This window comes from Sinocyclocheilus anshuiensis, unplaced genomic scaffold (genome assembly GCF_001515605.1).
Source record: "Sinocyclocheilus anshuiensis isolate Anshui unplaced genomic scaffold, SAMN03320099.WGS_v1.1 scaffold67, whole genome shotgun sequence".
Classification (NCBI taxonomy): domain Eukaryota; kingdom Metazoa; phylum Chordata; class Actinopteri; order Cypriniformes; family Cyprinidae; genus Sinocyclocheilus; species Sinocyclocheilus anshuiensis.
The window spans coordinates 453,495-469,028 of record NW_015552546.1 but is presented as its reverse complement, the minus strand read 5'-3'; the positions used below and the strand labels follow the sequence as shown (position 1 = coordinate 469,028).

Below are 15,534 nucleotides of genomic sequence, written 5' to 3'. Positions count from 1 at the left end.
CTAAAACCTAAAACCAAAATGCATTCTTGTCTTAGGACAACTTTGATGAACTTTTTTGATCCACTTCAGATGTTGACCCCTGTATATTGCAAGTGAGTTGCACAACATTCAATGCATCTCACTTTGGTCCTAAAACAAAAAGAAGTAAAACATAAAACATTCATTTGTTAATCAGATTTTAAAAATGGTTAATCAAGGCTTATATATAAATTTAAACGTCTCTGCATTCAATTACTCAAAGCATCTGTGACTGTTTAAAATGCTCAAACTCTGCAAAATCAGGTCACAAAAAAAAAAAACATGGAATGCTGCAATCATCACATCACTATTTACTGCAGTCGGAATCATAATCTCAATTATTTATTTGATTTATATTGCGCAGCCCTAAAATCAGTCCTCGTCATATGATGTTTCAATCTAACATCTCCCAGAGCTTTTAAACTCGTTTGCATTACGCAAATACATCACCAGATATGGTCTCAATGATATAAGCCTGCACAAAAGCACTTTTAGACTGCAGTAAGTAGGCTGCACATATTTATGCATTTACTGTGTGAAAGTGTGTGACTGTACTGATTCATTCCTGTGGGGGCAGCGAACAACAAAATGTTTGCCTCAAAAATTATGAAAATGAAAAAAAAAAAAAAAAAAAAACTAATTAAAAATATGTAATTTTTTTTTAATTATTTGCATTTAGCATTGTTTTTGGATACACAAACAGCCAGAGTGAAGTAGAAACGGTTTCCAGTTTAAATAATTTGCCTTTTTAAAATTCAGGATTACCATTTGCAACTCATTTACTTTAGTTTTTTTATTTCAGGAAACAGGATAAAAACAGGATAAAAAAGGCAAATAGTGTAGGGCTTGATAAATACACACACACACACACACACACACACACACACACACACACACACACACAAAGTCTAACCCTAACCAAATAATATAAAAATAAAAAAATAATTCAAAATATTAATAAAAACTGTAATAATATTTCAATGATACTAATATAAATCTGCAATGCAATACAATACAATGCAAATAATAATGCTGCCACACAATTTTTTTATGAGTGTGCCATTTTTATTATTTGCCTTTAGCGTTGTTTTCCCTGCAGTCCACAGCCCTATTAGAGCAGTTGAGAACTGCTGGTGTAAAGAAATAAGTCCCTGTTTTCATCTGCTTTAAGAATATGTATAAGAATATGAAACAGATCCCGGGAAAGGTCTCTGATTTTGTCTATATTACTGTAGCTCAAACAGTAGAGCATGGCAATAACAATGCTAAGGTCATGAGTTCAATTCCCAGGGAATGGGCGAGTTTGATAAAACCTATACCTTAAAGGTGCTGTATGTACATTTTTGACTCTACTAAAGCATAAAAATACCATAATATGTTTGCAGATATTTAAGAAACATGCTAAGTTAACATACTTGTTTATCTGAAAAACAATGCTACAATCAGTTATTCTCCTTTGAAAATGTGCGTTCCGGGCCGGAATGTCGGTCTCTGTTTTGGTTTGTGAAACCCACCCACTGCCAGTTTACCCAATTGTATTTCGTCACCCCAGGTTGCCAGTTGGCGGAAAACAGAGCGTATTTCATCTAATTCATTGTCAATTGCGCTCGTTCCTGTTGGTGTCGTTAATCTGGCAACCTGCGTGTGCTCAAGTCTGAGGAGGAGGGGCCGGGTGAAAAAAACCCTCTCCAATATTTTGAATTTGGACTGCAATACCTAGTTCAACCACTCGGTGTCAATCCTACATACAGCACCTTTAAATGCAATGCAAGTTACTTTGTATAAAAGCATCTGTCAAATGCATAAATCTAAATGTACATACATCACTCACTTTATCACTGTGTTACTGCAAACGATGCAACAGAATTTGATAAAATTGTGAAAAGTGGCTTTTTAAAAAAAACAAAACAAAAAAAAGTGATAGTGTCAGCTGTCAGTGTGTGAAATCAATATTTTTAAGAGCTCTATGCCAACTGCACATCTCTGGAAGGTGATTGAACCTGTCAGCATATATCTGCTTAAACACACCTATCCGAAGTAGGCCAAAGCAACTGTCTTCTCTGGGAAACTGTACACACCAGTCAAGGGAAGAATGCGGGACTAACAACGCAGACACACTTAAAGACCGGGCCTTCTGTATTTTTTTGTGCCTTTATAAGCTGGGAATTTTCACAGTCTAGCCGACAGACAGCTTTGACAACAATGAAGAGGCCTATTAAACCAACTCCTGCAAAAAAAGCAAAAACAGCACCGGGCCGGTTGCTCGTCTGCCTTTGTTTCCTCTCGTCTCAGAGCCAGGGATGAGAATGGCTCAGTAAAACAACTTGTGACATGCCTGTCTAAAAAGAATGTCAAACGGCGTCCCCAAAAGCAAATTAGGGCCTCTGTGGTCTTGACTCTCACCCAATTCCTGGCATTGCTTAGGGACCGACGTGCTTTTGGATATGCAAACAGCCAGAGTGAGGCAGAAATTGTTTCCAGTTTAAAAAATGACCTCAATTTGACTTTTAAAAGTCAACATGAATTACCACTTGCAATTAATTTGACCGATTTCAATGTGAAACAGGATTTTTTTTTTAAAGGGTGGGATTTGATTGCACCATGAAAAGTGGATGTTATACAATGCCATTCAAAAATCTGGAGTCTTATGCTCACCGAGGCTGCATTTATTTGATCACAGATACAGTAAAAACAGTAATATTGTGAAATATTATTACCATTTAAAATAACGGTTTTCTATTTTAATACATTTTAAAATGTAATTTATTCCTGTGATGTAAAGCAAAATTTTCAGCATCATTACTCTAGTCTTCAGTGTCACGTGATCCTTCAGAAATCATTCTAATATGCTCATTAGCTACTAAAGAAACATTTCTGATTATTATGCATATTGAAAACCATGCTACATATTTTTCAGATATATCTGATGAATAGAAAGTTAAAAAAGAATAGCATTTGTTTAAAATACAAATGTTTGCTATAAATGTCTTTAATGTCACTTTTGATTAATTTTAAACATCCATGTTGGGGAAATATTTGGGGGAAAAAAATCTTTCTGACCCCACCCCTTGGAACAGTATTGTAACTCTTAATAGAGCCAGATTGAACATGAATTTGCTAAAACAATGCCTAAATAGCCATTTGGCGATTTATTAACATTCTCCAATAGGTCGTGCGGAAAGGAAAAGAGTTTCAGAGGAAGAGTGTTTTATAATTTTGACTAAAAACGACAAGGAAAAAAAAGCTGGAAGCAAAACAAAAATGTAAATAATATGAATTCTAATTTCACGCTGACTTCAAAATGATGTTAAAGTTAAAGCCACAGCTGACAATGCTAATCAACATCTGCCTCGTCAAGCTCCTCCGATCATTTCCCAGATTTTCAAACATTCATGTGACTTTCACAACACGTTTTCCACAAAAGCAATTTCGTATTCAGGCTGTCTGCATATGCGAGGCGAAATATGTTTCTCATTTTCAGGACCAGGAGACAGAGGAGACTTGTTTATTGTGTATCCGTCAGTGTGTTTTCACAGCAGGGTGTGTTCTTGGATTCCACTGCACCAGGACGTCATCCCCAGGTGCTTCCATCACCCCTCCCTCACTCTCTCTTTCTGCCTCTCTCTGTAAATACCTATTGGATTAGGTGGGCAGCTGTAGGGGGGTGGGTACTGATTGACATCTAAAAGGCTGGAGTGTTGTTCAGACTTGCAGAGGAGTAAAAGCGGCACAACAGGAGATGGCGAGTAGTGTATATCTGTGCGTGTGTGTGTGTGTTTTGAGGAGGGGGAATGCATAGTCTTCTGCTTTGTTGTAGCCATCCAAACCCATCACAGATTCTCCCCTCAGGACTTGAGATGAGATTTCAGATGTCTGTGGCTTGTGGTTTCCCCTAAGCTACTGTCTAAACAAGAAAAATCCACAGACGGCTCGCATTCTTGCAACACATTCTGAATCTAAAGAGCCAGTGAATGTACTATACACCTCACCTAAAAAAGAATATCTCGATGAAAACCTGTGACAGCTGGTTCGAGAAACCCGCTATTTTTCTGGAATGCTATAAAATGTAAAAACTTGATATATTAAACCGGCAAAAAGTATTTCGGCAGAATAAAATGTCTGTTAAATGGCTCTTCCTCTCTTTCAGCCATCTGTTGTTTCTCTATCCTGTCTCACATACACTTTCCTTCTGCTGTCGGATGTAATACAGCGCCCCCTGTGACACTAAAGCTAAAATGCAGGACTTTTTCCCTCTCTCTGAGGTCAAACACCTGTAAGACATGCCCTTTTTCCAGGGAACAAGACTAGCTAGCTAGCAAACACTTGAAAGACTCAAGAACATTACAGTAAAAGAGTCAGCGTTTTCTTTCTCCTCCAACAAATTCACAGCAAAACAAGCAAGATTCTTAAATATAATACTACTCATACTATGTATACTTTATGCACTGCATGCATGGCCTACTACTTTTACCAAAATGTGCAGTATCCAACAATGCATACTGCACATATCCCACAATTATAGTCTGATTGAACTGGACGCAATATTAGCCATAAATCTGAATACAGGTAATTTAGCACACTATTTTAAAACTTTTTCAATGCAAATTGCATTCTATTTTACATATATTATAAAAATAAAAAAAAAGATAAACACTATACTATGTAAAAATTCAGGGTAAACTGCATAAAAACTCAACCTTCCAATATCTTCAAAAACAAAAAAAATCAAGACATAAAAAAACCCTGAAAGTAGCTGAAGAATCACCTCAAAACCAGATATTTTGTAAGAATCGAATGCTAATTCTGCTAATAAACGAATGCAGAACAGGTTCAATACTCACACAACGCTGCCATCTCTTTGGGAAGGTCCGCCCCAAACCGTCCAAACAGGCTACTATTGGTCAGCAGGTCGAAGGGGGAGTGGCTCCGCATGGAATTGAAGGCAAAGGGGTAGACAGCAGGTGGGAAGCCGGTCATGTGACCCACCTGCCGTTCCCTATTGGTTGCCATGGCGACGGTTGCTTGCCAAAGGCTGGTTGGGCCTGTCGTGCGCTTCAACGGCCTGTGTGACAATGTTGGCAAACTTCTCAGATCTGCGTCACGGCTCAGCTTTCACTCATACGACAGGACGTACCTTCAGGAGGAAACACATATGATAAGTTAAGCATTTGTACAAAGAATTCTAAACAGTAGTAAAACAGTTCAGTGAGTCCAAACTCATGTGCATACCGCACATTTACTCACTCTCAAGCCATTCCAAAGCCGAATTACTTTCATTCTTCGTTATTCACTCATAATCTTCCACTCAAGTGAATACGGAAAAAACTTGCGACTGGATCACTGACTCAGTGGTTTAAACGGACCAGACCAATTCAAGAATGAATCATTCAGACTGGTTTTGTGAATCAGCTCAGCCGATTCATTGAATAGAACAACTCAGAAGAATGATTTGTTCACTTAGTTCCCTCGTTCATTCATCAAGGACATGAAGCAGATGTCAAGGCTTTTAAAGAAGAAATTATCTGTCTGTTCCTAACACAAAGCAATCATACGGCTTCAGAAGATTTTAAATATACTGCACAAATCAAACTTTTGCTCCAGTTCCATTCATTCAAATTGCACGGAAAATGTGACTAGTACATTGTTCAAAATAAAAACGAAGGTGTGGAATGACATGAGCATGAATAAATGACAACAGAATGCTAATTTCCGGATGAACTAATCTTTTAAGAACCCCTAACGTCTCACAAACAGCAATCTGCGAGATTCTCACATCAGTTTAACAACAACCCAGCAGCCAGTGCATAAGAGTGCTTGTGTGTTTGAGAGGAGGGTGGAGTCTGAGGGAAAACGATGGGGTGATATGTAAAAACGGAGAGAGGAAAAGAAAGAGAGCAAAAAAAGAAACGAAGGGGGGGAGGAAAATAATAAAGCAGTTAGGAAAAAGTTAGGTTGAGGCAGGAGAAGAGAAACAGAGGGAGGGAGAAAGAGAGCGCTCTTGTCTGCTCCGTTTTGAAAGGTGTCCAGACGTTTGTGGTGTTTCCAGGCTATTCCATATGATTTAAATCACCCAAACTCCACAAGAAAGAGCTTCTCTGTCTGTGCTGCCAGTCTCTCAGCCCTGCACGACTACAGTCGGCCCTTCACAGACCCGAGGCCCCAACGTGGGCTCCGGTGGAGAAGATGAGGAACTGGAAGAGAAGGAGTGAAAGGAAGAGTTGACAGAGAGAGTTGTTTGTCCAAATTGTTTTGCTTCCATTCCAAAGGTGTTTGTCAAAAATGAAACCAGAAAGCTCAATAAATTCTGATTTATTAAGCAGTTTTGCTTCTCAAAAACATTTATCTTTTTTTAAGGATGTTTAGATATTTGCACTTGAAAACAAGACCGATTTTTTTGGCATCGCGCTCTGTGTTTCAATAAGACAAAACCTATCTTCATCACTGCACTAGTGAATGCTGGGTTGTCCCTTTCCATTTTTTGTTCCTTCTCCCTTGAGTGATTTTTATGAGTGGGTGGTGCTGGCGGCTTGTTGTTTAAATGTGGTTTTTGAAAAATGAGCTGAGCCAAAGAATTCAGCGCTTTTTGGAAGTGCTGTGGTTTGTGAATCAGGGCAAAAAGCAAGGGAAAAATTGTGCTCATGAATTCGGCATAAACAGACCGAGCAGAGAGAAAAAAACAAAAAAAGAGACAGATTCGGTGACGGAGTCTGGGCACTGGGGGGCACTACGGGGGCGGCACTCTGGCCAGGAAAGAAGCCTGGGCTTTCCAAAAGCCGAGAGTTTCTCACATCAGTTTAATAACAACCCAGCAGCCAGTGCATTAGAGAGGAGGGTGGAGTCTGAGGGAAAACGATGGGGTGATATGTAAAAACGGAGGGAGGAAAATAAAGAGAGCAAAAAAAAGAAACGAATGGGAGGGAGGAAAATAAAAAAGTGGTTAGGAAAAAGTTAGGTTGAGGCAGGAGAAGAGAAACAGAGGGAGGGAGAAAGAGAGCGCTCTTGTCTGCTCCGTTTTGAAAGGTGTCCAGACGTTTGTGGTGTTTCCAGGCTATTCCATATGATTTAAATCACCCAAACTCCACAAGAAAGAGCTTCTCTGTCTGTGCTGCCAGTCTCTCAGCCCTGCACGACTACAGTCGGCCCTTCACAGACCCGAGGCCCCAACGTGGGCTCCGGTGGAGAAGATGAGGAACTGGAAGAGAAGGAGTGAAAGGAAGAGTTGACAGAGAGAGTTGTTTGTCCAAATTGTTTTGCTTCCATTCCAAAGGTGTTTGTCAAAAATGAAACCAGAAAGCTCAATAAATTCTGATTTATTAAGCAGTTTTGCTTCTCAAAAACATTTATCTTTTTTTAAGGATGTTTAGATATTTGCACTTGAAAACAAGACCGATTTTTTTGGCATCGCGCTCTGTGTTTCAATAAGACAAAACCTATCTTCATCACTGCACTAGTGAATGCTGGGTTGTCCCTTTCCATTTTTTGTTCCTTCTCCCTTGAGTGATTTTTATGAGTGGGTGGTGCTGGCGGCTTGTTGTTTAAATGTGGTTTTTGAAAAATGAGCTGAGCCAAAGAATTCAGCGCTTTTTGGAAGTGCTGTGGTTTGTGAATCAGGGCAAAAAGCAAGGGAAAAATTGTGCTCATGAATTCGGCATAAACAGACCGAGCAGAGAGAAAAAAACAAAAAAAGAGACAGATTCGGTGACGGAGTCTGGGCACTGGGGGGCACTACGGGGGCGGCACTCTGGCCAGGAAAGAAGCCTGGGCTTTCCAAAACACACATTCATACAGTCTCTTTCTCACTGTCGCATAAAAACACTTGCACCTGAACACATAGTCTTTGAGAGAAATACTGAGCTCCCTTTCCATAACAGATGCACACAGCTCTACTGTAATCCACACAATGAAACCCTAAGAAACCTCTTGCCAAGTGCTACACACACACATACCTCAAGGGTTTTTCTTGGGCGCTTTTACACTCTTAAAATAAATTTTCAAACTATTATTAGTTTAATTTGTCTACTAACAATGTCCAACAGTGGATATGCAGGCATCACGGGACTAAGTAAAAGTTTTCTTGTACATTTTTTCATGATATCACTTTACATATCAAGTTACAGATTATGTTTAACAGCATTCTGTGATGAAAGTGATATTTTTAATATATTGAAATAAAATAAAAAGGCTGACTCCGTTTGTTGTCTTACTAAGGCAAAATTTTAAGTTACTATTTTATTTATCCTATAAATTGAATAATATTTTCACACTTTTATAATTTGACAATTTGGCTTCTGTAATATTTATTGATTGATTTTAGTGTTTTCTTCACACATCACGTCTCATATGTGACCCTGGACCACAAAACCAGTCTTAAGTCACTGGGGTATATTTGTAGCAATAGCCAAAAAAACATTGTATGGGTCAAAATTATAGATTTTTCTTTTATGCCAAAAATCATTAGGATATGAAGTAAAGATCATGTTCCATGAAGATATTTTGCAAATTTCATGCCGTAAATATATAAAAACTTAATTTTTGATTAGTAATATGCATTGCTAAGGACTTCATTTGGACAACTTTAAAGGCGATTTTCTCAATATTTCGATTTTTTTTGCACCCTCAGACTCCAGATTTTCAAATAGTTGTATCTCGGCCAAATACTGTCCTATCCTAACCATACATCATACATCAATGGAAAGCATATTTATTCAGCTTTCAGATGATGTATAAATCTCAATTTCAAAAAATTGACCCTCATGACTGGTTTTGTTGTCCAGGGTCCATCTCAAGCTCTTCACTGTCATGCACTAGTTCAGAAATGTAGTTTTATTTATAGAATTGTTTTTAAAAATTACGCAAAATGATGCCAAAACCAAAGGACTATAATATTTTTTTATTGATTTAACATTGATTCCTTCATACATCATGTCCCATATTTCATATCAAGCTCTTCATTGACACTGCAACCAAGTGCACTAATTTTCTTTTTTAATAATTTTTTACAAATTGTGCAAATGAGGCTACAACTGAGGAACAGTCTTTTTTTTTTAACTGATAAAAATCATTTTCACACAAAAATAATTTTATGATGGATTTTTTTTTTGATGGGATTATTTACATAAAATGTATTAGAAAAGCAGAAAAATAAATGATGTTTATTTAATAAAAGTTTCTAAGACTTTAATATAACAAAAAGGAAAAAAGTTGAAATCCAAAAAATAATTTAAAAAAAAACACCCCTGGCAAATAATAGTACTCGAAGAAACAAAGTAGAACAGAATCTTTTGTAAGAATATATTGCAAAAACGTTCATTAATACATGCTAAAACAAGTATTTTCTCTCTCAGTGTGCCATTTTCTTTCATGGCTCCAGTATACACATCTGCCCGACACACACACACACACACAAACACACACTCTCTCCAGCCTCTCTGGTTCTGTTTCTTTCAGCAGAGCCAGTTAATTACAGCCTACTGCTGCAGGCAGCTTCAAACCACCACTAATTTAGAGGTCCATTACAGTAAACTCTTCCACATGTGCATCCAAGCTAGGGTGGCCACGTCTAAGGAAGGAGCTCTGCAGATAGGCACACGCCTATAGCCAGCCACAACAAGGCCTTGCCATCTCTCCCCCTCCTCCTTCGCTCTCTTTTTCTCCAGGTCTGGTTTTCATCTGCGACTGTGTGCCCTTGAACCCATCTCTGCCCACATCGCCCCCCTTCCCCAAACCCCCTCCCGCTCCCGCTGCAGCTCCGTCCGTGACCCCTCAGAACTGTTCCATATGTAACAGATATCATTTAGAGCTCACCATTCAAAAGCGCACATTGCCGAAGTCAACGTGTTTACTCTGGAGACCGAGGAAGCATAGGATAAATTCTTCGCAATTGAAGCGGAGTGGAGCTGCTCGCTCACAGGCCTGACGTCACTTCCTGTTTGTTGCTGCCGTGTGTTTTGAGCTTGAGCTCCGTCAAGTTAATTCTTTGTCGTCAAATTTTTTATCTTATAAGTTTGATTGCATCATATAATAATTGCTGTTAATAGTGTTCATCGTCTGTTTGATTACATCTTTAATTGATTTTTCTGTACATTTCTGCCATATGTACATTAACTGACAGTCACCACTGATAAGCTACCACTAAATATTGTAGAAACTTAATTTGCTGTAAAGTTGCTTTGCAATGATTTGTATCGTGCAAAGCGCTGTACAAATAAACTTGACTTGACTTGACAGGCCAAATGTGCTATTTGCTGAACTTAAAGCGTTACTCTGAACTAAAATGATCGCATAATTATGTTTTCCACACATATCAGTCAAGGTTGGGAAATATTTTTTATATATCCACCAGGAATGTTACCAGACTTCTATTTCAATTGAAATGCTTAGTTTCTACTGTCATATGCAAGGCATGAAATATAATCAGATATCATTATATGCTAAAATAGTAAATTAAGATAAGATAAAATTAGATAAATCTTAAAAATATTGTATTCTTATATTAATTCTCAGATTAATCTAGTCATTTTTAATGTTTTATTTATATGTATTTAATGCATTCATTTTTAAATGTATTTAATAATTTTTATGCATTTTTAAATGTTTTTATTTAATTATGTAAATGTATTTATTTTTAAATGTATTTTTAATGTAATTATTTATTCAAATACATTTATTTATTTATTTTTATTTATTTCAAGATAAGACAAGTATTGTATATTTTCTCAAATTAAGATTATTTATTATTTAATTTAATGAATATACATTTTAATATTTACTTGTTTTTTAAATGTACTTATTGTATTTCTTATTTTTTATTAATTAAAAAAAAATTTGTATGTATTTTTCAAATTTATGTATGTATTTATTTATTTCTTTGTTTGTTTCAATATTTTATTTACTTTTAATCTGCATTAATAAAATTGATAGATTAGATTACTGATCACAGGATGAAAAATTAGAAACTGGAATAAATACTGCATACAATAAAAAATGGTCTAAACAAATGGTCTGCTGAAAATACAATTTCACTCTGGCTCTCACTACAATATTTTAGGGCTTGCATTAACTCTAAGTCTTCTGAACTTTTGACTCTTACCAGTAGTAAGAACATCAAGAAACAAAATAAGGAGAACGTTGGGAATAAAATAGAAAGCCGAAGAAAAGAAACAAGGTGAACTGCGGGAGAGAGAGAGATAGCGGAGAAAAACATCAAAATCACACCAAATAAAAGCTTTTACAGGGAGAGAAAAAGAAAGCAGAGAAATAGTGGAAAAGGAGAAGGAAAAAAAGGGATCCGGGGAAAATCCAAATCTCATGCAGCCATTTGAAAAGAGGGGAACTGATTGAAAAGGGATCTGTGTGTTCCTAGAATTTTCCCAAACACAATAATGAAATAATAAAACACTTGGCGCCTGCGTATTTTCATGAGTCACATCAGCAAAGAGTTTTAAAGAATATGTTCTGCTTTTATGGCAGGCGGGCTGTGCAGAAAGTGAGCTCATTCTAGGGCCCTCGCTCTCTCTCTCTGGCACAAGCCCCCGGGGAGCACATACACACACATGTATAAGTACATACACACATGTTCTCTCATTACTGCTATTCTCTGGCTGACCCTTACACACACGCTCATTCAAACTCCTCTAGCCCGCTCTGGGCCGAGAGGGGGGGCAACGGCGGGCACCCACCGCAGACCTGACGTTTGCAGGGATTATAAGAACAGGCTGGGACTTTCCAAAAGCCTGATTTCACCACCGTTTCTACATTGCTCCTCACAGAACAAACACATCATTAGCAGAGCGTGCTGAGGCCTATTAGCCACAGAGAAAGAAAGAAAGATTGAGCGAGACAGAGCAAGAGAGAAAATGCTCCTGGCATGGTTGGGTGATGCGCTGTGTATCTCTGACAGAATCAGCTCTATGTGATTCATGGCTCTTCGGGGCTGGGCCGAGCCGGGCTGGTGACGTCTACTCTCCTCTGAAGTACTGCAGTTTGCCACTGTCAAAAGGGTAAGCAGGTTGTGATTAGAGGAAGAAAAAGTATCCATTTCAACTCAGGAGAGAATTGCCTCTCGCCGCAGAAGGTATCGCGTTCTTGCTTGGAAAACAACAATTTGAGACCTACACTATAATGGTCAAAAGTTTGGAAAAAAAATTTTTTTTTTTTGAAAGAAGTTTCTAATGCTCACCAAAGCTGCATTTATGTGATCAAAAACACAATAAAAACAGTAACATTGTGAAATATTATTACAATTTAAAATAACAATTTTACATTTGAATTTATGTTAAAATGTCATTTATTCCTGTGATGCAAAACTGCATTTTCAGCATCATTCCTCCAGTCTTTAGTGTCACATGATATTTCAGAAATCATTCTAATATGTTGATTTGCTGCTCGACAAAAATATTAAGCAGCACACCTGTTTTCAACATTGGTATTAATAAGAAATGTTTCTTGAGCACCAAATCAGCATATTATTCTAAAAGTTTGACCTGTTGTGTAACTTTTGAGCCATCACTAAAATCATTCCTAACTGGTATGCAGTATTAAAAAAACCCAAGGCGTCATAGGAGGCATTAACCACTGGAGCCGATGATGAGTTATTTTTTTTCCTCCCTCTGCCTGGCTAAAACCGCAATCCATTCTTCCTCCAAAGCTGTGACGGATTTGGGATGGTACAGCGGTTTGGGTTCATTTCCTGTCTACACTCTGAATATTTCCACTCCTTCGTTCCCAAGCTCATGGCGCTCTACTTTAAAACCTACTTTAACTTTCCACATTAGCCTTCCTGCTGTCGATCAGCACTAAGACGGATTGACACATCCAACCGTATACTCTTAAACGCCCCCAGACAGGCAGAGGCACAGTATAGCGGAGGCCACAAGAGTGGGGCGTATGGATTCAGATCAAAGGTCTTGCAGACCAGGGCTCTGGAAACTTCTACGAGAGGTATCAAGCTCACTTAAAGAGCAAATATAAACCATTCCTAAAAAGTTAGTAAAAACAAAAAGGAAAAGAAGAGAAAGACACTTTTATCTAATCAGACTCACTGTAATGAAACCCAACCAATACGTAGCTCAAAATTAAGGTTCCAAAAGGGGAATTTCACAGAAATGCCATAAAAGAACCATTAATGGTTCCCTAAAGAAACTTTAATTGAACAGTTCTTAAAGGAGTCATCGGATGCCCATTTTCCACAAGTTGATATGATTCTTTAGGATCTTAATGAAAAGTCTGTAACATAGTTTGGTTAAAATTTCCCAATGGTAGTGTAGTTAGTCTACAGCAAGCCGTTTTATTGCATGTTCCTTTAAATGCAAATGAGCTCTGCTGACCCCGCCCCTCTCTTCCGTGCCGCTTTCTGAGATACTGTTTACTTTAGCCGCATTCATCGTGAAACTTGCTAATTAGCACATTATTAGGAAAGGTGATTTGCAAAGATTCATTAAAAAAACCTTATACTCAATTCTTCTGGAGGTGAAGCTGGATCACTAATGATTCACGCAAACTTGATCCAACGAATGACTGGGTAGATCTTTATCATTATAGGGTGGTTGTGTACACACACTGCCAACACACATTTCCGTTCAAACAACTTGTAAAAGTGCATGTCACATCCGAAGACCCCTTTAAAAGAACCAATTTTTCTAAGTGTAAAATCTAAAGAACCTTTTGTGGAATTAAAAGGTTCCATGGATGTTAAATGTTCTGCATGGAACCAGCAAAGCCAATACTTTTTATTTTTAAGAGTGTGGTAGTGCATAGTGCCAGCAACACCAAGGTCATGGATTCAATTCCCAGAGAATTTGCTTAACTGATTGCAGTGTAAAAGTTCTAAATGCTTCACAAAAACACCTCGCATATCTAAGGCACACTACAATAGTTAAATACGCAACCAGAAAACACAAACTGGAGGTTCTTGCAGCAGTGCCATCGAAGAACCATTTTGGGTTCCTCAGAGAACCATTCAGCAAACGGTTCTTAAAATAACTTTTTTTTCTTAATTCAAAGAAAATTTTAATAATCTAAAGAGACTTTTGTGCATTGGAAAGTTTTCATGGATGTTAAAGGTGTTTCATAATTGCCAATAAAGAACCTTTATTTGTAAAAGTGTCTGTTTATTGATACCCAGATTCCTAAATTGAATGCACAATAAAAGTTTTAAATGCTTCACAAAACACTTCACATTTCCCAGGCACACTATAGTTTGAACATGCAAAAAATAAACCAGAAAACACTAACCACATCTGAACATAAAAAGAAGAGATCTGCTTGTAGTTTGCATATTTTCTGCTGAAAAATAATTGTCACATCCTGCATAAAACATAAGCATGTGTCCAAGGGATGTTTACAGCAAACTTCATTGGATAAAACTGGATGTCTACTTGTTATGCACAGGAGACATTGCAATAAGACACAGCACTGTGTGATGTAACCTTGAATGAAATCTGTGTGGAATCAATTGAAGAAAGATGTTTGGAGACGAGACGCATTGTGTGGAAAGTCTGCAGCTGAGGAACCTCCAGGCGCTGTGGAGGTCACATGGTCATAAGGAGGGTCAGAACTGAGTGCTGAAGGTTCAAAGGCCAGACATCATTAACACGCACATACAAACACATTAATGCAGAAAGATAACTTTTTAATGATTCATTTGTTGTTTTATTTTTTCCCCTACTACATCCCATATCCCAGCATCACAGCAGGGGACAGTGGTTACAGTGCTGTCAAGCGGCATTAATAAACAATAATAAAATGTAGCCTCGCCGAATTGTTCCGCTGCAAAATTAAACAAAGCGTATCATTGTCATCAGGCAGTCGTTTCCGAGAAAGCCCTTTATAAACCTTTTTATTGTGGGAGATAAAACTGACACGTTCGAATTCCTCTGCCTTCTGCAGGGCAAATGGTAGCACAACATTAAGAGTGATAGATGATCTTCTGCTTCGGAGTCACATATCCCATCAATTAAAACCAGTCTGACACTGAACCCTTTCCTGGCACCCAACAAACATTCTTCACACCCAATCACTGTACAACACTGACAATGCCATAATATCTATCACAGCACTTGGGTATAACTTGCCCCTCAAGTAATAATTTAATAGAGTGTATTATATACTCTCACAGACCCAGCTGTAAGGCTCAAGCACCCCGTCATTCACAATAAACCATGTGTGCTCTTACCTCATATTACACTGGATATCATTTAACACTGTAATTAACATTTTCCACTACTAAACTAAAATAATTAATACTGTAAGTGAAAATAAACCTTCATATCTATGTATCTATCTATATCTATATTAGGGGTGCTCCGATTGATCGGCTACCGGTTACTATCGACCGATAATCACGTTGGGATGATTGATCGGCGGTCTCTATGAAAATACATGCTGCGCGCTTTCCTCTCAATAACGAAATAAACACAACAAAAACTGACAACGGTGAGAAAGCAGCAGTTAAGAACGCATCTGATTACAGCGATGTGTGATGTTTGCATGAGCTCTGCAGTTCAGCACTCCAGTAAA

The 15,534-nt window shown here is 37.9% G+C and overlaps 1 protein-coding gene across 2 annotated transcripts in view; it reads right to left on the bottom strand.

Annotated features, from left to right (window-relative positions):
• Positions 1–15,534, bottom strand: part of LOC107664174 (retinoic acid receptor gamma-A-like) — a 61,843-nt gene that overhangs the window by 40,679 nt on the left and 5,630 nt on the right. For both annotated transcript variants that reach the window (XM_016454640.1, XM_016454641.1), the window contains exon 2: positions 4,860–5,152. In XM_016454640.1, the coding sequence (XP_016310126.1) occupies positions 4,860–5,028 (169 nt within the window). In that variant the 5' untranslated portion in view covers positions 5,029–5,152. The remainder of the gene's footprint in view (positions 1–4,859; positions 5,153–15,534) is intronic.